The sequence below is a fragment of the Melospiza melodia genome, chromosome 12 (genome assembly GCF_035770615.1).
Source record: "Melospiza melodia melodia isolate bMelMel2 chromosome 12, bMelMel2.pri, whole genome shotgun sequence".
NCBI classification, from domain to species: Eukaryota; Metazoa; Chordata; class Aves; order Passeriformes; family Passerellidae; genus Melospiza; species Melospiza melodia.
Window position 1 is genome coordinate 10,999,969 of NC_086205.1, and position 22,305 is coordinate 11,022,273.

Here is a 22,305-nt window from a genome sequence, read left to right on the forward strand (position 1 = left end):
TGCCCCTTCCTTGCTGTTGTGTTGCTGTGTGGTCACATCTCTAGCCAGCTGTTATCAAGCTCTTTTGATGCTGACAATAGCTGGTATAAATGGTGGAGTCTCCAGGGATAAAAAGGGACATTCATGAAATTTTTAATCTTATCTAACAAAGCTGTCCTGTATAACCAGAGATTAGAGGTCTTCCTAAATTGAATATATTTCTTCTTTTGTCCCCTGATGCTGTAGCTGCTCTTTTTCCCCCACTTCCCTTTCTTTTTGTTTCTTTTCTACCTTTAACTTTGGAATGACGATCCATGAAAATGTTATAAAGTTAAAAGTATCCTTGAAAGAGATATCCTTGAAAACTACCAAGAAAGGCAAATAAATAAAACAGTCACTATAAATGAAAGGAAAATTGAATGTTGAAAGCCTCAAACCTACTTGACCATATCAGACAGTTCTGATGGAAGTGAAAATAACCGGTAGATGCTGCAGTCACAAAAGGGTGTCTCCTCTTGATGTGAAACCATCAGGGAGCTGCTTCCCAATTTACTATTTGACAGTTTGGCATCTCTGTTAGAAATGCCTCCAAAACCTTTATCTCTTTTTTCCTTGTCTGTCTCTCACAGGCAAAGGCAAATACTGAATGACAGAGGAGACTATAAACACACAGCCAACAGGGAGGATCCAGGTGTGCTCCATCAAATTATATCTGTGGCACGACTGCAAACCTGCTTAATAACCTCACACTTCCTCAAGAGAGAATCAAACCTTTCTATAATTCCCCTCTGCAATAAGAATACTGCTCAGCTAATAAATTAGAAATCAGATTTGTTACCCTAAAACACACACACACACGCCATTACTGATAAACCAAGCGGAGAGAAATCTGCTTAGTTAATCGCTGCCTCATGCAGGGCAGACAAGCAATTCTTTTTGCTGAGAATCCATCACTTATGCTGCTCTGACCTCAAGAACTGTAGAGAGAAAGTTCCCTTTCTTTCCTTTATCCTCTCTTTAACCTCCTTGGTTTGCCATTTCATTTCAGCAAGCATCTATATTGGAATTTAGTGAGTCCTTCAATATTGGGCTGGTAAGTGCTGTATGAAAACACATTTCTTGTCTGTAAAATGGCTACTTGCAGCAGAAGAATTTATATTAACTAAGCCTTCCAGTGAAAGACTCTCAGCTTTATATAGCTTAACAAGTGCTTTCTCACTTCTCACAAAAAATGGACAGCTGATCTTAGGCACTATACCATACTGGAATAAGCAACATGCTCCTGCCTTCCAGGACACAAAAAGGACCTGTACATCAATTCCTTCATTACTCCTTACGCTTTTAAGAATGGCCATATTTTTTTTCTTCCTGCCCTTTATATGCAAATTCATCCTCCTTAACTTTCAGTATCTTCTTTTGTCCTGGATTCTGCAGATGAGCCACTTGTTCATAACTTTGTATTGCCTGCACATCCTGCCTCTCCATAGCTATACAGAAGTCCTAAGAATGGCAAAGTCCAACTACAGAACTGCAAGAAGCTCTTCAGGAGTGACCTCCATCCCTGCAGCACAGACCTACAGTGGTCTGTGCAATAGGATGGTGAGCTGAAACTCTGAGGACCTCGAGGAGCTGCACCCAGTATCCAGAGGGTACTACAGTTATGCCACTGCATACAATCCTCAGTTACCAATTCCCCTTTATTTCTGCAAATAGCCTTACAAATCAGTGTTATTTTTTTCCCTTGTTTTTTCAGGATCCATTATCTGACCTGAAAGACTGGACTCCTGGAAGAACATCAGTTTCTCCTTGCACATGTATTACCAAAGGGCACAAGAGTCTGGTCAATATTGTCCAGGACAAAGAGAACGACAGCACTGCCAACTCAACATGGCACCCCAGGCAGCAGACACAGCCTTCTGAGTGAGCTTGTGCAAAATATTTACATTCTTTGTTCTTCTGCCTTTTGCCTTTAAATTGCCTCTTGGGGATGATGTGAAGATAAACATGTAACAGGTTGTAAAATGATGCTTTGATCACAAGCAGAATAAAAGACAGAATACTCTCTCCTATGTGCGTGGGCTAACTGTTCATTAGATTCATACATTCCTACATAAAACACATTGAGGACAGCTTGACCAAAAAGAATAATGTTCACAATTAAGGTGTTCACAGTAAGATCCCATGATGACTTATGGAAGGGAGTGGGAGATCACTTTTTCCTTCACCTTTTGCACTTTCCTCCACCCTGCTCCTTTATGTTTGGAAAGGAGCAGTAAGCAATGACTTGTTTCTCAATCATCACTGCTTACAACAGCCAGCTTTCTGCCACACGTGCACAGACTGCACATACCAAGCACCAATTCACCAGAACAGCCCATTTCACAAAATGAGGTATTTTGGTGTCTAAAAAGGGGTCTCCCCTCGAACAAAAGCACCAAGTGTAACTTTCCTGAGTTCAAAGCTCAGCAGTTCCTCTCCCTTAAAAACCCTGCTCCCTACTGATGTGAATGTTGCAATTTTCTTTCATCTACTTCCTCAATAACCTGCCATTAAACACCTACTAGTAGTTTTATTACCTCAGCTCTGAGCTTGAGGCCTACAGAGAGAGAAAGAGCACAGATGTACTACAAAAACTTCACCCAAATGCCATAAAGCCATGTCCCAAGGCTAGCCAGTGCTGAATTGTAGCACTTTCGAGGCACTTTAAAGGATGGCAGAGGCAGAGTGTCAGTTTTTCATTACTGGTTCAAATTAGGAGGGGGGGGGGAATGGAAAGAGGAAAAAAACAGGAAATAAATAGATGCAATAAAGTCTCTGGCATGTAGGCATCCATGAGTGAAAACAGCCCTTTATAAAACTACAGCACATGAGTACTCAGATATCAAAGATACACAATGCCCAGTGTTTTATTGAAGATGCCTTCTTACCCACAGCGGGGTTTACTTTCCACTCCCCCTGATTTGAATTTAAATGGATCATGTTTACTCAAGGGGTCTTTCACTGACTGAAAAATATACCCACAGTTTGTACATTATCTCAGCTAAATTCAAATAACATATTTAAATTTAATTACTTGAAGCTTAGGGGTTTTCATGCTTTTCTTTATTCCCTCAATTGCACACAACACTTATTTGTTCTTATCAATGGCTATGCGCTTTGTCAAGCAGCAAAATTAAATGCTTGAAAGCACTAATGATGTTACTGTGATTAAGGGTTTTTACCTTCCAGGGTAGATACTAAAAGCCTGCTCCATTATTAATTACTTAAAAAAAAGAGAGAGAAAAAAAGAACATATTTCTGAGAATCTAACCCTGAAGAAAAGTCCTCTTAGAAATCAAAGCACGAAAATAAAAGGTTTTCCATTAAAAAAATCTTCTCTTGATTAGGACACAACATATTTAAGGGAACCTGGCACATTTCAGGTTTTCTCTTTGACTATTTACCTTGTAACACTGCGGGCGTTTACATGAGATTTTGTAAATTATATTAGTAAATAATCTCACAGCAAGAAAATTATATTCAGCACAAAGAACCAAATGCAGTTCTAATAATTTCTAAAGGCCCAAGCTCTGGGCCTTTAGAAATTATTAAAACAGATTCTGATAATTTTATTCATGTAAGAGGGGATTTTAGTTGACTAGCTGTCACACTGACTTCAAATCTAGGGAAGAGAGAAATGTCCAACCTTCTTTAGTTACATAAAATTATTTACATAGTTTTACATAAAACTAAAACATATTTATCAGAATAAATTAAAAAGAAGGCAGCTTTCTTCCACAGAATCACAGCATTGTTAGGGTTGGAAGGGACCTCTGGAGATCATCCAGTCCAATCCCCTGCCAAGGCAGGGTCACCTGGGCAGGTTACACAGAAATTAATCCAAATGGGTTTGGAATGTCTCCAGAAGGGGAGACTCCATGACCTCCCTGGGTGGCTGTTCCAGTGCTGTTCTTCCTCATGCTGAGGAACTGCTTATGTTTTAGTTTCTGGCCTTTGCTCCTTGTCCCATCACTGGGCACCACTGAAAAGAGCCTGGCACCATGCTCTTGGCATCCCTTTGAGATCTCATTATTGCATTAATGAGATCTCCTCAGTCTCCTCCAGACTAACCAGGCCCAGACTCCACAGTCTCTGCTCATAAGAGAGATGCTCCAGACCCCTCAGCATCTTTGTGGCATCCACTGCACTCTCTCCAGTCACTCCTTTTCATTTTTGTACTGAGGATCCCAGAACTGGACACAGCACTCCAGATGTGGCCTCACTGGGACCAGAAAGCATTTTAGCATGACCACAGTTCCAAACATATGCAAAGCATATGCACAAGGCATGTATGCTCATCAGGATAACAGAGCAAAGGCTCCTGCACATGTGTGAGGCGATGTGCACTCCCAGATTAGATGTCTGTGCACGTCTGAGGAGCCAAGCTGGAGTCTGGCATTCCCATTCCTCACTGTCAGCATGACAGCTACGCCTTCTCCCAGGGACCTGCCAGAGTCTGTGGGCTGCCTCTGCGCTTTACAAACTAACCACATGCATATTTGGGGCTTTTTTCATTATTCCCTCTGTAAAAGTGGAGCAAACATTTGTGCTAGCGATGATTGGGCCAGGTTAAGACTTGGACAAGGATCTAGAGGCCTGATTGCTCAAGCAAGCCACTGGAAGCTTCCCAAGACATTCCCGAGTCCTCTGTCTTCCCACCGTCTGCCTCTCCTTCCCCCAGGAATGACGACGGGCGAGGAACACCTCCCAGCCTGGGGAGTGAGACAGCCAACATTCAGGGCAGCACTTTCACGCTTTTAGTGTTTAAAGCAAAGGCTTTAAATCTCCTCCCGTGGAGTAAAGTGCCCCAGGTTATCCACCCACACACCAAAATCCCAGCCAGCGAAGGGAGAAGCAGTGTGACAGCTGAGCTTGGCCTGCTTCTCCCAATCCCTTTAGCCAGCCCTAATGCTGCTGAGCTGAACTTTCCCTCCTTCATTTACTGCTGAGGGAAAGCACCAGCTTGGCCACAGGACATTCTCACAGGACACTTTCATCCCAAAATAACAGGCACAAGGGATCTTCCCTTGCTTTCCAGGCTCTGAAACCCAGTCACAGCCCTCTGAGGAAAACAAGCGACAGGCCCGCAAACCTAGGGACAAGCTCACATCAGTTGTTTGTAATGACGTGTTCGTAAAGAAAGGGGCTAGAAAATGAGATTTTAAAGACTGTTAACACAGTATTATTATGTTTTAAACATTTCCTCTGTTTTAAAGTTTTCATTTCTTGCCTCTCCCTAAAGAACCTGTGCTGCATATCTTGCCAAACCACAAAAGCTGGCTCTGACTTGCATCAAATCAAAAGCTTGAAGGAAAACCCAGGCTCTCAGCAGCAACAAATAGTAGTAGTTGAGGATTATTAGAGTGCTGTACTTTTACTACCTAAGTCCAGCCTCATTTCTTGGCGACTAGCAGTGGCTGCTGAGCATCCACAAAGAGCCTGTGGATTTTCTGGGCTGCACATCCAGTTCTGTGTCACTTTTAGCACAGACTACTTCAACATACCAGAACTCCTCTAATTTAGCTGAAAACTATTACAGGAATTGAGATGTGACCTGAGTTCCCTGTGGTTTACATCAGAAATGAAGGGAGGGTGAAGAAGATTTTTGCAAGCCCAGGAGATGGCTCGTTCTGGGGATCAAAGAGTGCCACAGCTCTTGACAGCAGTACATTATTTTCAGGTACTGGCTCCTCCAATTTTGAAGGCCAAATAATGATGTCAGCTTATGCAATGCAGGTCTGGAATTACTCCAAAGATCTGAATCTGCAACCTACAATCTCAAAGATTGCCTTAAACCAAAAGATTATAGAATCTACATAGCATTTAGCAAAAGATTTGTATTACAACTCAAGCATGGGGTCTGTTTCATCTGAAAACTGCTTGTTTTCTTTCTGCTCGCTTGCTAAGAAATCTTGTTGGCATGTTCTGACAAGGATAACTTAATAGTTGCCAACAGAAACATGGCAGAATACCGTGTATTTCCTGTATGTACCAATGCCAGTTTAAAACAAACAGGAAAACAAGCCTTTCAGTTGGACGGCAATTTATAAAAATCTATCTGAACATCGCAAACACTTAAAAACCCCAGCACCAAAACATTTCTAAATGCTAGAATGATTAACATGGAAGGGTGAACATACTTTGAGCTGTGAGTTGCTCTAGAAACTCTAGAGCTATAAGTAATTTGTTAAGATGGATAATTAGTCAGCAGCTGTCTGACCCGAGCAGGTTTGGAGCCGCTGGTCACAAAGCAAGTCACGCTGCACTTACTCTTCCCTCTGGTTGAGCTTGGAATCTGACCCAGTATAAACAGCAATAAATTTTGTAGCCTAAAGAAGCCAACACTGATGCTCCACTGCATTATATTGGCTTGAGAGAAGCAGGAAAAATAGACCAGGCAGTCCAGAAAAACAGACTGCTGTGGGCCAGAGCTGTCACACTTAGATGTGACACTTAGGGACTCCAGGACCTGAATTTGGGTGGGACACTTGTGGAAGGACGTGCTGGAATCATCCTCTTGCTTCTCAGATGCTGGTCCAAGCAAGCACAGACCACCAGAAACCCCTGATGCTATGACACAATGTACAGCCCCCCTGAGGACAGTGGCTCTGGGGGAGCTGAAAGGAGGGATTAGAGACCATATCCCCTAGCTATTAAAGCAGCTAATAAAGTTGGAAATTGAGCATTCCCCAACAGCTCAAAATAAGTAGTCTGGAGCAAAATGCTCCACTTAGCATCTTTCCCTCAGGGCAGCTCTGCCTCACCCACATGTCCTGCTGTTCCTCCCAGGAAGCCAGAAGTAGCCACCAGAGTTAATTCCTGCCCAGAAACAGCCTGTCTTTCACCCTTGCACAGGAGGAGGATCTGCTGAGCTGCCTTTTCTAAACAAACTCCACTCCCCTCAGCCCCTGCCACCAGGAAATCAAAGCTACACTTACAGAAACTCCAGTTACCCTGAAATGAGACCCCTATCCCATTCTCTAAGCCCTTCCTCAAGTCAAACAACCATCCAGCTGCTCCTCCTTCACTGTGCCATCCTCCTGCCCACAGTTAAGATATGTTTGCACTCACATCATGAGTCAGCACCCAAGAGGGGAAGAGCTGTTCCCAAATTGCACAGAACCAGTGAAATAACTGACTGTATCTGTGCCCTGCAAACCACCTGTGCTCAGCTTTCAAGCCTCTTACAACAGTGTTTCAATATTCCATAAAACAACATAAAAATACTGACCCTGCTGTTGTAATAGCCCAAAGGGGCAGCCCTTTGTCTCACAGGGCATAGGACAGCTCTCACCTGATGCCCCTTGTCTGTATCTGTTAACAGAAAACCTCATTTCTGCTCCCTGGTCCTTTCTTATACTTACCACCAACTCACCTGTTCGTTACCCAACAGTTATGGCATAAAGCTTAATCCATTATGGGGCAAATGTGTGATTTGGCACCCAAGGCATCTCCCAACACTGCTCTCCCTGGTTCTCACACAGTTACTTCTTATTTACTTGAAACAAGGATGTCTAGATGATGTATATACATGTGCTAAGTAATGTCCTTTGTCACTTACCTTCAGCATTAAGAATATTAGATTTTGTAAAAAGTGCTGCTTAAAAGCCTTTTTAAAATCCAGACAAACAGAAGTCTCTGCCCTATTTGCCACTTAGATGCTTTGGAAATACTGAAGTATCTTCTAAACAAAATAAATAAATAAATAAATGGCATGACTCATTCTGCTAAAGCAGCATTTGCTATTTTAATAAATAGATTTGGCCACATTGCCTCATGCTGGTTTCTGAAGTGCTGCCTTAATAGCAGAGATTTAGACTTTGCCATTTGGGTTTCTTGGATCAATCATCCAAAGTCAGAAATGGCAAGATTCTTGAGGGAAGAAAAAGTAATAAAATTATAAACATTTTACTCCCACTGTGATCCACAGCTCCAAGAGCCACTGCAGGCTGGGCCTGAGCCATGCCCTCCTGAACCTGCAGCACCCAACAGAACCCAAAACCAGGATTCACTCAACAAGAATCACAACTCAAATCTTATAACTTGAGTGCATAAATTGTTTCAAAGCCACCAAAGGTAAGGAACATCAGCCATATTTAGTTTCAGCTCCATCACACAGAGGAGGCTGGTGCAGAAGGTTTGCATTTATGTATTTACATTTCAGCTGAACAAGCTATACATTTTAATTATAGCTGATATTCAGAGCATTCAACTGGAACTTCAGTGAAGTACCTTCTGTACAAAGGTTAGATGGATTTGACATGATACCATCTCTGTGCTGTTGAGAAATGCTTGTGATTGAATCAAGGTTAGGGTTTTCTGGGCTCAGGTTAGCAGCACTTTGTGAAGAACACTGCTCTGACAGCACTTGAGATCCTCCTTCTTGCAGGATGCTCCAAAACACTCTGATATACTCCCCCACCAAAGTGTCTCTTTTCCAGGGAACAAAGATACTCTGTGCTGTTGGAAAGTACCACAGAGAATCAGACTACAGCACACTTAACTCACACTTGGAGTTCTCCCACCAGGTCCTTTCACTGGAACTGAATTAAACCCCCTTTCCTTCACCCACAACGGGCAGATTTGTTCAGGAAATTAAAAATCATTAATAGACCCAATGAGAGAGAAAAAACTCTGCACACAGTGTTGCTACAAGAAGCAAAATTACCTATGTTTGCCATTCATTAAAAAAAAAAATGTGATGAGGTACAAACTGGGGAAGAGTCCTAAGCTTCCTGAAACACATAAACCTTAAAATTAAAATCTTAGTTCATGATGTCAGTAGCCAATTACATCATAGGTGGCACATAATTAAACTTATAAAGGGGTTTCATTATTTTGGTTTTATGCTGGATACTGAAAACCAGTGCATTATTTGTTTTAAAATTGTGTCAATTGGAAAAACCCCAAGTGGAATCAGCAATTAAATATTAAAGGTGATTGCCTCAGTGTAAAACACTCCAAAGAATAATTGGTTTCCTGTGCAATGTGAGTGCAATTACAAAGTCTGAAAAATTTCAATACTAAAAAATAAATAAATAAAGATTTGAAAAAAAAATATTAACCTTGTGAGGTTATGAGGATGTTGACCTGTACAAAGACCAGCCAGATTTATATCCTGGAAGAATACTGAGCTACAGTCTGGGCAAATAAAAGCCCACGAAAACAATAACTTGTGCAGCAGTCAGACTGGTCTGTATCCTGAGTTTGGACCTTCATTTCCAGTCCCATATTCCAGCAGACAGGATGACACTGACTGACCTCCCGCCAAGGCACCACTGGGCCTGCACCCCCGGTCTGGAGAGCCACAAACCCCTGGGCTCCTGCTCCAGCCCCGAGTGCCCAGCGAGCTTGGAAAACACAGGATTTAACACCCAGCCACTCACACATTCCAGTCACTTTCTGCCTTATTTATGTGCATGCACAATATCCTGATAAACTATAAGGGAGGCTGTGGCTACTCCATCTGCATTCCCTTTTATGCTGGGAAGATAAATTGGGGCTGATTCAGAGGACAGATTTAAAGAACGCAGTCTGTTACCGAGACAAGCACAATCTTCCCAGGGAGCCCTTGTAGCGGGTTGTCTCCAGATCATGCCTTGATTTGTTTGCTAAAATAAATGGGACAGCACACAAAACTCAATTCATATACCAGACACCTCTTCCAGCCCACTATACTTTCCTATTTTGCTCAGTCAAAACTGTCTTGTTCTATTATCTCTCTATAAGACCACTTAAAGGCAACACAGAAAATTAAAAATAATAAAAAGCTAATTAAAAATTTCAGTGCTTTCCTTTTAGCCTTTGGTAATCTGTGGAATTGGAAGGCATTTATATCCAAAGCACATTACAGTTTAAGGGTTTTTCTGACTGTAATAATCCATGGATACTTTCAATGGATTTTAATACAGACAAAACCAAAGATGTTTTATGGAGCAGTAGAAGAATTTAATAAAAAAATCAGCATCAGTCAATTGTCTTTTTAAGACTAGGTGATAGAATTCGATAGCAGGGATAAAAGTCCTAATAAACTCTGCAGGAACAGTTCAGAAGGCTGAGACAAAAGCTATCATTTCCTTTCAAATTAACAGTAGGATTTTTCCATAAGGGATGGTTTGAAATACAAATGACCACAGGAATAAAATACAAATGCTTGAGCTTCCTACACCTCTTTTGACAGCATTTAAAATAGTAAATACAAAACCACGGTCAACTTTTGTTATCAGCAGTTTCCAAACCACAATTTTCAGAGACCCTGAATCCATTCTCAGAGTGCACTCCAAGTTCTGGGGCTCTGGTTCTTGAATTTAGTAATGAAGACAGATTACCTTAATCTAAGGAGATGCCATGAAATCCTTCAAGTGGATGCAGAGAGAGGCTCCCACTTTGTTGGGGAGGGGAAGCCCACTGGAGCCCTGCCACGATAATAAAGCGCTGCCTGCACACCAGTTCACACGTGGGGCTAAATCTGAAGTGACATTTCTCAATGAAAGAAGCAGTATTCACTCGTGTGCTCAGCATTTTGATGTCCACCAGAAGCTGGCAAACATGATTATAGGGAGCCAGCAGGCATGCCACAGCTCTATTTAGCCCCACGGTTTAGCACAGCGCTATGCAACGCATAAATAAAATATAACGGGCTGTTTTGGGATGGCATTCTGGGAGTGGGATTTCATGCATATGGATGGACTTGACACACATTTCACAAGGACAGAATATCTGAACCAGAATGGGCTGCTTCACCTACCCTTTGGGGTCAGTTCAGCATCCTGCCCTCCAAACGATGAGCCAATGCAGAAACTTTTGGGCTTCAGGGACTAGTGATGTTTATTTGTGCTACTCTGCATGGCATTTTAATTAGTAACTGTGTGGATTTAAAAACTGTGAATGGACACACAGGGGCAGTTGTGCAGCCTAGCTTTTGTGTTTCTACTCTCTCAAAAAAATCCTGTTTGAGGACATCAGCAGGGGGTTAATGGAAGCTTTGATAAAGTTCTCCGAGGCCTTTTATTGTTGCTGAACTACCGACTGGACTCTGCTGTCTCTCTGGCTGCTTTCCAATTTATTTAGTCAGCTGCAAAAACAACTAGAGAATTTAGAAGCCCATCTAAACATTTAGCAGCCACAAATACTCTTGGGCAAATTCTGTTTCCGTATAAAAATATTTCTGTGCCAGTTATTTAAGGGAAGCGCTCACATCGATCGTCAAGCTCCATGAATGGGAAATGTCAGTTTGCTGCCAGGGAAAGTGAGCACACAGTTAAATAGTCCAGGGCAAATAAAAGCTGCAGGACCACATCTGCATCACTGTCAGTTTGGTAACTATTCATCTGTACCAACATCACTGAGACCAGAATTTTATTCCTCTTTGAAGTAAATTTCTATGACTTTAATATGATCAACACTACCCAATGCTGAAATTAAGCATCTCTTTCCCTAGGAGGGTGTGCAACTAACTTCCATTTTCCATAGCAAACCACGAGATCTTTTAAAAAATGTGACTAAAGTTTTATTTAAATGCTGCAATTACATCTTGGCTCTATCTGACATGCAGCTTGTCTAAGCTGTTCACTGAACCCTGAAGCTGGTTATTTACTAAGGATCTTTAGAAAGCACTTTTTTTTTTTTTCCTTCCGACCAAGACTTGTATCCCCCACCTTGAATACAAATTCATGGAAATGGGTGGTGCAGACAGCTTTGCCAGAAAGCAGGCAGTTGTTATTTTAATTATTATTTCTTTGTGGAATGCTGCAGTTACCTTAAAATAATAATTTAATCCTTCTCAACAATAGTTTTCCCAGTTTTGTTTTTAAGACGGGAGCACGTATGCCTACAACTACATATTTATTACAGACCATCAGTTAAAGCCTCTGCAAGAACACAGAGTTGTTAAGAAGAAACTCCCACTTGCATCTGCCAGCTTGGAGAAGCTCCTTACTCAGACACTTAAACTTACACACGTAATTAAACGTGCAGCACAAGAAACCTGAAGCAGTCAACACATGACATCTTCAAGTCCCTGAGAAATCTCATGCTCAATGCTGAAATTTGCCCATTCAAAAGTATCCCCTCCACTGTTCAATTCCACACAATTCCCAAATTTCTAGCACTAGGATCACTTTTCTTTCTGGATCACCCACTGCATTAATATTTGAAAGATCTGTGGTTTCCCAAAATACACCATTGGGTTTGCTGCAGGAGTCTTTGCAGTAACTCATTCAATGTAAATCTTCAGATGCCCAAAGCCAAAACACAAATCCCTTTGAAAGCCAAAGCAGGGGAAGAACAGGCAGGTGAAGCAAAGGCTGTCCTGCACGTGCTGGCAGGTCACCTCACTGACCAGGGCACATAAAACCCAACGACAGCAGGCAGCTTGTCCCAGCCCTCCTGCTTGAACAATGTGCAGGGGGGATCACTGCTCATGTCCAGCAGAAAAACATGAAGCCCCACTGATCTAGATTTGAAATGAGAAAGTTGCATATAATTACCCTGGAATTCTGCAAGATGCTGTAAGAAATCACTCAGATTGTCATGCTCATGGATCACCCCTTTTCCAAGTCCATGCTTACTTTTGATTTTCTTTCCTACTGAATTCAGGCTTGACACAGCTCCATTTGGGGAATAATTTGCTGGTCTATCATCCTTAGTACAAACACCTTAAAGCAAAGTAAGAACACCCCTTTGCAGCTCCCTTTTCCCATTACCCTGACATTGTACAGAAAAAAGAATGCAGCCAGTAGTATCACACACTCTTCCCATGCTCTGGACAGCTGGCACACATCCAGATGTTTGCCAAGAGATTATTTTAAATCAGGTTTGTTGGGAACTGGGTGGCCAGGGTGCTGTGACTGTTTATACACACCCAGCTACGTGCATGAGTTTCCTCACGGGTTTGTGTGCCTGAAAAAGGACCACTGGAACAGGCTATTTGTATCCTTTGGCTGCAGGGAACAAGTAACTGGAAAGGGTGGGACTGTGCTGGTAGCAAGTACTTAGAATAAAAATAAAGAACTAAATTGACTCTTGGATGCCTGTGAAGGCTACAGGCAGACCAGCTGTGCCCACATCTGGAGCGCCCCTCGCTCCTCTGTTGGGCAGTGACACGAACTCACTCACCCTCCTGCACCTCTCCCAGGTGGGCCATCGAGCTGGATGCCACCTCAACACCCTCCAGAGGTGCAGAGACTCCTGAGGAACAGCCTGGCCCAGCACCTCAATCCTGCCCTCCACAAACCCCCACAGCACAGCCCCATCCCCACATCGCCCCCAGGAACTCAGCAAGGCTGGGCTGGAGAGCTGATATGCACATGAACATCCCCACAGCCTCACAGGCACCTGGGAAGGGGGATGCCAGCACAGAAAATGACTGATTTTGCCAGCTTACACTATTTCATAGGGTCTGTGAAACTGTGACACGAGTGCATGATGAATTCTGTCTTCACATTCTCAGAGCTCCTTTGCCGGCTGTTTGGAGATGAAGTCTTCCTTGGGGTTATACAGCCCTTCAAAAATTATGTTTCAACACAACAATAAACAGCTCTTCACCAGGACTGCATTAAAAAAGGAACATTTTTTGCAAGAGCTGAGCATAAAACTAGCAGTCTGAATGGCTACAGACCTTGCAATTTTTAAAATCAAAATTAACTTACTTCAGCACCTCCCTATCGATAAGATTCTTAATACGCACATAAATATCACCACACATAAAATCAAAAAATGTTATGTTCACTCTCAGCAAACAAAAATTATTTACTATCACTTGTATTGAAACCAGGATTATACTCAAAGAACATAAGGGAGCTTAGAGAATCAGATGGATTGATCAGCCTTCAGAGTAACAGTTAATTTTATTTTCCAGCAGTAGTTTAAGGGTGTTCATGCAGTCACCTAAAGAAAGCTCTGTGACTGAAATCTACTTAACAATGTCTTTTGATGTTTCACTACAGAGCAATTCTTTATAGGTAAGTTATAAATACCCAGGAAAATAGTGCATTGAAAAGAAAATACTAAAATCCTTAGCTTTCCTGGCCTTGGCATGCATTGCTTTTGATCTGCCTGAGCAACTATTATTTTTTTGACATGAGGAGCGCACACTGACCAAGGGCAATGTATGTCCATGAATTTTTACTGACTGCAAATGTAGCTCAGCACAGGCTAAACCACACTGGCATAATGTAAGACCTTATATGCATTTTCTGTGCTGCTCTGTACAACACGTGAGGAATGCTAATCAGCATTTGAAAGGAAACGTGGGCTTTCAAAGAAGACCCACCAAAATGTAAAATGGGAATATATATTCCCCAACCAAAAAGTCCAGTAGGACTTATGAGTCATAACTCCCATTTCTTTCCCCCCTACCCCTGCCATTTCTGACTTAAAATACCGTCCTCCTCAAAGGAATGGGATCTTTCAGGTTTGGGGTTTTTTTTCCTTTTAATTTTTCCTTTTTTCCTTTTAATTTTTTCCTTTTTTTTTTTTCCCCTTAAAAGGAATTAAGAACATAAACAACAAACGAACCTAAAGGCTAAATAAAACTGAGTAACAGCTGACATTTCCCTTCCCTGCACTGGAAGTCAGTATTTTGGGCTCACCACAAGTGCAGCCTGTCCCAAAAGAACACTCAATTCCCATGGATCTTTTTGGGGGTGCTGAAATCCTGGTGGCACTGTGACCCATTTTAGCTCCTGCCTGGAAAGGACTGCACACACACAGGGGCTGGGCAGAGCACTGACAACAGCGGCAAGAAAACCAGGACAGAGAGCCCAAGATATTCTCCAGAAAGATCATTTCTTGATCCTGAGCACAGGCAGCTTGAAAACATCCAGGGTGATGCAAGGGGAGAAGAAGTGAGTTTATTTATATACACTGTGCGTTCATCCTAATTGGCACATCCTGCATCCATCCAGCTCTGCTGATCCACTTAAGGAAACACAGAGCCCAAGGTAACCTAACAAGGTAACAAATCACCAGGCACTTTGTTTATTCAGAAATATCAACTGCTTCAACTCCTACAAGCAAAGGAGAGAGCAGGACACCCATCCCTCACAAAACGCAAACAAAACAAAGGGAGCCAAGCAAGGAGGAAAATAAGTTTGGATTTTAAATCTCATTTAAGCCTGTGTAGGCTCTGCGCCCCACACCACTCCCCTGCCTTGTGAATGCCTTCAGCATCCATGCAAAAACCTTGTCCCTGTGGCACTGCCCCCAGAGGGGGACTGAGCAGGGAACCTGCCTCGCAGGCTGGAGACACAAACAGCTCAGCTCTGTAATCCTTAATAAAAATATAAACTGTTAAGGCATCTTCAAAAGAAAACCACACAAGCTTCCTGCATGCTGTGAACAAGATGTCTTTATTGAGAGCTTTTCTTTTAATTTTGAACAGCTTCGCAGCATTAACCTTAGCAGAAAAAAAAAAACAAAAACCAAGAAGCCCAGAGATTTCTGAGCTACTCAGTCAATAGCCTGAGAGTTCCTCATTGAAATTAGCTTCTCCTGGCAGCATCACATGAGAATTGCTGGCCTGCATCTCTTCCACAAATAATTTCACAAATTTTTAAAGATGGGCAGAGTGCTGATTTCGTTTCATTGAAAACTGAAAGGCCAAAAGCCACCACTGTCAGTGGTGAGACCCCCAATACCAGCATTTGCAGTACTCATTGTGCTGAGGACACTGGCTTCAAGTTTCAGCCACTCAGTGTTCCATCCTCGCTTTTTCTATTTTTTTAATCTCACAGGGGAAAAGAGCAATGGTTCCCAACTCAAAAGAAAAAAAAAATATACTAAACATGCAGAACAATGAGCTGAATTAATTCAAAATTCTTAAAAAGTCACAACACTGAAGAATTTAACTTCAGAGGAGATAGAAATTTTTACTTGCTTCAAAGCCTGAAATTTAGCTTTTTTTTGAAAAACAAGCAAGCTATAATAACCAATACCTTTTCCAAAGAAGCAGAAAAATTCTTTTTCAAACTATTTTTGATCCTACTGTGAATGGCAAATTTTATTCTCATTTAAACACTTTTCTATAGTATTGGAAACTGAAAAGAGAGTTTCTAAATGAAGAGTGGAAAGCAAACTGCCTCATTTCATTACCTCAGGAGTAAAATGACAAAAGCAAACAAAAACCCACCTGTGCTTTTCAACTGCACCTTTTATGTCACTGCAATGCATTCCATCAATTTTGTGCTGAATATACCACAAGTGATTTCTCATTGTTTGCTGCCTGTCTCCAAACGCACACCTTCCACAGGGGCTGGAACCATGGCAAGCAAACACACAGACACCCAGATTCCTGATCCTCACTGATCAAAAACTGCTTGAAAAATTCCTGCCTATTTTCTTCACATTATACTGAAGAAAATTTGAAAGGTGAAGTTGCTATAAGGAAGAATTCCCTGGTCTCTTGCATACTCATCATTTTTACTGAATTTAACTCAGAGATGCACCTCCTGCAAAAACTTCTAGCAAATTCTCCAGAAGACAACTCAAAAGAACTGCTCATATGTAAAGAATTATTAAAAACTCCCCATACTGACATTATTTTTTCCTATCAAGCACAAGCATAGAGAGCACAATCAATGAAGAAATTTAAAAATTTTTGTTGGTGGTGGCTTCATTTTTATTAGTAAAACAGCATTTTATTAGAAATGCTATTAAGGGAGGAGCTTGGCTCTAATCTGAATTTAGAGTTGCCTTAAAGAAACCAAGGCAGCTTTACATTAGTGTAAGAAAGGTGCAAGATGAAAACCAAGCTTGTGGCAGCGCACCATCATGACATGATTTCTTTATAATGAAATATAGTGAAAGAAAATTAGTGGCACAAAGATTTTAATGCACCCCAGACACACATTTACAATGATTAAACAGATGAGTACTTGTAAAACCCAAGGGTCTAACTTTACAAACCTTTACTCAAGCAAGCAGTTTCACCAAAATCAATGGGACAATTTGCATATGTAAGGCTATTTATCTCAGCTGGGATCTGTAGGTTTAGGCCACACATTTCTATTTAGATCTTCTATGCAGCAGAAACCACAAAGTTGTATGAAGAACGGAGAACAGCACACCTTGGAGTTAATTTTTCATTTATACCAGTATAATTTTCTCTGTCCCTCTGACGCATTTGATAAACTGGGCATGTTTCAAAATTGGAAACGTTGGCAAAAATTCAAATTTCCTGATGGGAAGAATACTACTCATGGATAATAAACAAAATCAATTCTTATTTGCATATTCAATCAGATTTTGGTTTGCATATAAAAGCATAAGATGGTAGAATTTTCACACGGTAGATGGATCCCGCTCACTTATTCATGCATATATGCATCCACTAATCCTTACACATGCCAAAATCAGTCAGAAATACTCTCTTTGCTAGGCATTCAGAGCACAAAAACACTGTCCCTGCTGCTGTTCTCAACCTTCTCTTTCCGTAGAGCGTATGACAGCACTCTCCCACGGCTTTCTCCCAAGACTCCCTAATAGCCCCTGCTCTCTATTAGTCTTCTTTTCACTAGGCAAAGTGGTGGTTTGAATTTTTGAATCATAATTTAAAAGGGATGCTGTCAACTGAATATGAAGAACAAAAAACACTGGACCGGATTTTCAAAGGCGCTTCAGCGCGGACTTGACAATTTCGCTTGTAACTGTCACTGCAAAATTGAATGTATCTCTCACTGGTGATACTGACATGCCCTGGACTACAGCTAAAATCTGCACATTCAGACTATGCCTACCTATTTTTCACACACACCTACTAGGAAACAGAATTCAAAATATTTATGTGGTCTGGTCCTATCAAAATATGCAATATCAATACTGTCTCATACACCGTAAGCCCCGTAATAAATGATACCCTGTGAGCTACGCTCCGAGGTGCTGAACGCCTGCAACATCTGTGGGACCTGAAGGCAATCAGCACTCTGAGCCATCAGATAACAGGTTTGACGGTCTTGTAGCCAGTCTGACAGTCTGGAGATCTCATTTGCATTTAGAAGAGTGTCATATTCAAATGTATATAATTTTGTGCATTAAATTAAAAATTCAACTGGAACCCTGTGCGTTAAAACCGAGCTGGCTGCAAACTAAGAAATGTTTTCACGGAATTAAAGAAAAAGATCAAACAAATTAGCATCAAAACAAAACAGCAATCTGCTGCTGCAGCCTTTGCCCTTACTAGGTCAAGCATGGGGTACTAAAAAAGCAGAGCTGCCCAGGGTATCTGAAATAATCTCGTAAACACAGAAATAGTATTTTGCTCTCCCAGATGAATGAAAGGCAAAAATCAGTCAGCATGAAGTTGAAAGCTCATATAGGATTTCCACAGCAATGCCAGCTCTGATCAATCGAAACATTGTCAGCAGCAGGTTAAGGAGGTATTTATTTAACAAGGGGACAGAATTTAATTGACTTTCCTGGAGAGGAGAGCGAGCAGGCAGGCAAGCGGGCGCCCACTCGTTCCGCTCATTGAATCTTACACAGCCCTTTTTCAAGGGGGGCAGGAGCACAACCCTGTGCTCCCCAGGCATGTATTTTGCCCTCTGCAGACACCAAGGACATCCTTGTGTCCCTGTACAGGGTGTGACAGCAGAGCTGCTGGGGGGCCAGGGGGGATCAGGGCAGCTTTGCTGTTGTGCTTCTGCAGAATGCCTCCCAGCGTCCTGCCCGTGTGCTGCAGCAGACACAGCACCCAAACCCTCCTCTCTCCCTGCCTCTGAAGCATTTAAAGTATCCATATAAATCACCAGAAAATAAGGGTTTGACCCAGTTACACATCTTAGGGCTCCTCTCATTCATTTGCTAGTGCTAAATGTAATGGAAATCACAGCTTTCCTAAAAAACAGGCAGCAGAGACAGGAAGGGCATTGGTGTTTATGTTCCTACCTGCTTGGTTAGTTGTCACAGTGACCGACACAGCCTGGTCCTGGCTGGGGTTTTGCTTGGACACTCCATTCACTGCCCAGACTTCAAAGGTGTAGTTGGTGTGTGCCAGGAGGTCGGTGATGGAGACTTTGGTGGTTTTCAGGCCGTTCTGCTGGGGGCTGAAGTGCACCCCACTGCCACAGGAGCGGCAGCGGCTCGGCTCGCCCGCCCCGCAGCGCTTGCACACCACGTTGTAGGAGATGTCCTCCCGGCCACCCTTGTTCTGCGGGGGGCTCCACTCCAGGTTCACTGAGGTCTCGTTGACATTGGAAATCAGGTGCTGGGGAGCAGACGGAGGGCCTAAAAGACAAAGTCCACATATTTTTAGTTAAGGGGAAAAAAAAAATCAACAAAGCCTACATAGTGACATCAGAGTTGCACATCCCAGATGCTGTGCAACTCCCATTCAAGTTAAGGACAGTAGAGACCAAGCAGAATTTTACTTCTCTAAGTTCATAATGAAGGAAAAAAAATAGCTGGTAAGTCAAACTCTGATCTCTTTATCTGATGAACTAACAGTATTTTCCAGCTCTAAATGAGCCTGAAAGTTCAGTATTGCAATTAAACAGGAGTGGGACTTTTTTCCCTTTCACTGTTTATACTTGTTATGAAAAATGTTAAATTTATATATCTTACACTCATTTTTTTCTGTGGTCTCCTAAGCAAAACATCAAATGCACAAACTTCTGCTTCACTTGAGATTTTCAAAGTCCCCCATTACCTACAGGCAGACTCTTATTGAAATTATTATAGAAATATCTCTGGGTTTCTTTTTCTGAAAAATATAAGTGCAATATTTTCCAGACAAGTTGATGTCAAATCACATTCAGTGAACACCATAGCCCATCAAGCAGGGACCTGAACATGACACTTCAGCATGCAGGATGGAGATTTGAGTAGGAAACCAGACACAGAACTAAGGCTTTGAAGGATGGAAAATAAAGTTTACAACAGGGCAGTGCTGGAGAAAGTGAAAGAATTGAAGAGGAAAATATGGCCAGCATCTGAAGGAAGGACTGACAAAAGAAACCTGGTCAGAAACAAGAGACCAGACAGCAAGCTTGGCAATGAGGCTGGATTTGAGACACAAGGTCAGCTTTTCCACCACAGGGATGGGAGACTTCATAAACACGCTGCCAGAGAGCTCCCAACTGGCTCCAACACAGGGACTATGGGATCAGAGCAGAGCCCAAGGCAGGCTGGGCAGAGCCCAGCGGCAGAAACCCTCCTGCACCTGCAGCACCTCTCCCTGCCCTGCTCTGCCCTGCGCCAACACACGGGCACAAATCCCATTGATGTGCTTAAATCCCCACGGGCCTCAAACCCGCAGGCAAATTGAAAATGCACAAGAGCTAATCCTGCAACTCTTAATCTAATTTCAATACAGTTGAGACACACTTTTTGTACCCTTAAATTTAAGGTGGATGATTCAGAGTGAAGCCATGAAAGAGACGGGTACTTCATCCACCCCAAAAAGCTTCCCTGACCATCACCAGGTAGCCTGCTCTGGGGCAGAGAGCACACAGGGACTCTGACACACACAGGGCTTTGGGACAGGTAAGCACTGCATCAAACAGAAATGAGATAGAATGAGAATGAAGATTGCAAAATGTATCAATCCTAACCAGAACACAGTAAAAATAGCTCTGCTTACTAATTACTGATAGTCAGAGCTTTACGTACAAATATTATTAGCAGAAAAATGCGGGAAATAATTTTGTAAAGTCACAAATTCAAGACACGGGAAAGCTTATGAAAGCTTCTTAGATTTCATCAAAATGCATTTGATGGTTTGCAATTCAAAGGAAGTTCAACTAGATCTCCTTGCAGGAGAAGAAGGAAAGGAGAAAGGAAAGGAGAAAGAAAGGAAAGGAGAAAGGAAAGGAGAAAGGAAAGGAGAAAGAAAGGAAAGGAGAAAGGAAAGGAGAAAGGAAAGGAGAAAGGAAAGTTCTGGCAAATTTGTCAAATATTATGAAACTATGAACCTGGCAAAAAAGAATCAGCCAGCACCAACAGTTTCCATTAAGTGTATTAATAAATAAGTCATAATTTCTCATATGCCAAAGGTACAAAAACAGTAATCGTGGTAAGACAGGAACCAAACACATTGAAAATGTGAAATTCTACTGAAATTACAAAGTGACTCATCAAGTGTAACAGCAAAAAGGTTAAACTGTTAAGGGATGACTATGGGGAAGATTAATTGTGGCTCCCTCCTCAATTTATCAGGTTCATCTCAGAGAAAGCCTGAGGCCTGAACAGGCTGCACAGGACAAGGCTTTGAGGGCTGCATCACCTCCTCAGGTCTGTATTTGAAGCCACCTGATATAACACATGCTCAACAGGAGACAGGACTTCAATTTTGAGAGAGGTAGCTAGCTTCAGAGTCTTAAATGACATAGAGCTCAAATGGGTCTTTGGTACCCAAATGAAAGGTCTCTGTTGCGGGCATGGCTAAACAGGGATTGTTTGTCTGTGTTTACTTCAAAAATACAAAATTAATATATTTATTTTGAAAGCAGGGAAATCCTCCCTTCTTGCCAAACCTTTGAAACAGTCTCTGAGTTAATCGGGGTTGACAGGTAGAATTGCTGCAAGAAGAGAGAGCAGAGTCCAGCCCCTGAGCCAGGGAGCCCTCCTGCCTGCTGCACCACCAGGCTGCCATTCATGGCTTTTATTTATGCACTGGCAGCATTTTGGACTCCTAAGGACAAAACCCTTTTGCCCAAAGATCAGTTACTGAACACAGTAAGAGACGTTTACTGATCCAAAAACCAGATGAGAAAGAAAAAGGAAAGAAACTGGTTTTAATCTCTATTCATCATGTGGAAATGGAGGCAGAGAGAGATGTGGTGAGACAAGGGCACACAGGACATGCTTTGCACATCTGGGCAGTGGTCAAAACTGTCCCACGTCCCAGACCAATGCCTCTGTCCCATAACCAGCTCTCATTCTCTCGAAAGCTGGCTTTGCCAGCTCCCCTGGGTACGAGAAAGTGGTCTCTGCTTAGCCTGCAAATACACGAGCTTGCTTTTCAGAAATAAACTCTGAGTGCAGTGAGGTGGAAGACACTCCTGAAATCGTGAACTCAAGCGGCAGCACAGGAGCTGCTGAGCAGGGATTGTACCAAGCTCTCCATCCTGGACTTCCCCAAACTGCCTCACACCTGGGCTCTCTTGAGGGCAGGCAGGTGCACAAGGTAACAACACCTGTGCCTCTGCACGGTCACGGGAACGGGAACACCAGCACGAGCCTCTGGGGGAACAGCAGCCTCAGCAGGCTGCAGGCCCAGGTGCACGCTGTACAGTGAAGGGCTGCCCTGCACGGAGCAGCAGCCAGAGGCTCTGGGAGCTGAGGCTGTGTGTC

At 42.5% G+C, this 22,305-nt stretch overlaps 1 protein-coding gene across 2 annotated transcripts in view; it reads right to left on the reverse strand.

Moving 5' to 3' along the window:
* The window catches only part of EPHA4 (EPH receptor A4), a 105,387-nt gene that overhangs the window by 29,886 nt on the left and 53,196 nt on the right, over positions 1-22,305 (reverse strand). For both annotated transcript variants that reach the window (XR_010029156.1, XM_063166790.1), the window contains exon 5: positions 18,901-19,239. Coding sequence is in view for 1 of the 2 variants with exons in the window: in XM_063166790.1 (XP_063022860.1) it covers positions 18,901-19,239 (339 nt within the window). In the remaining variant the exon portion in view is untranslated. The remainder of the gene's footprint in view (positions 1-18,900; positions 19,240-22,305) is intronic.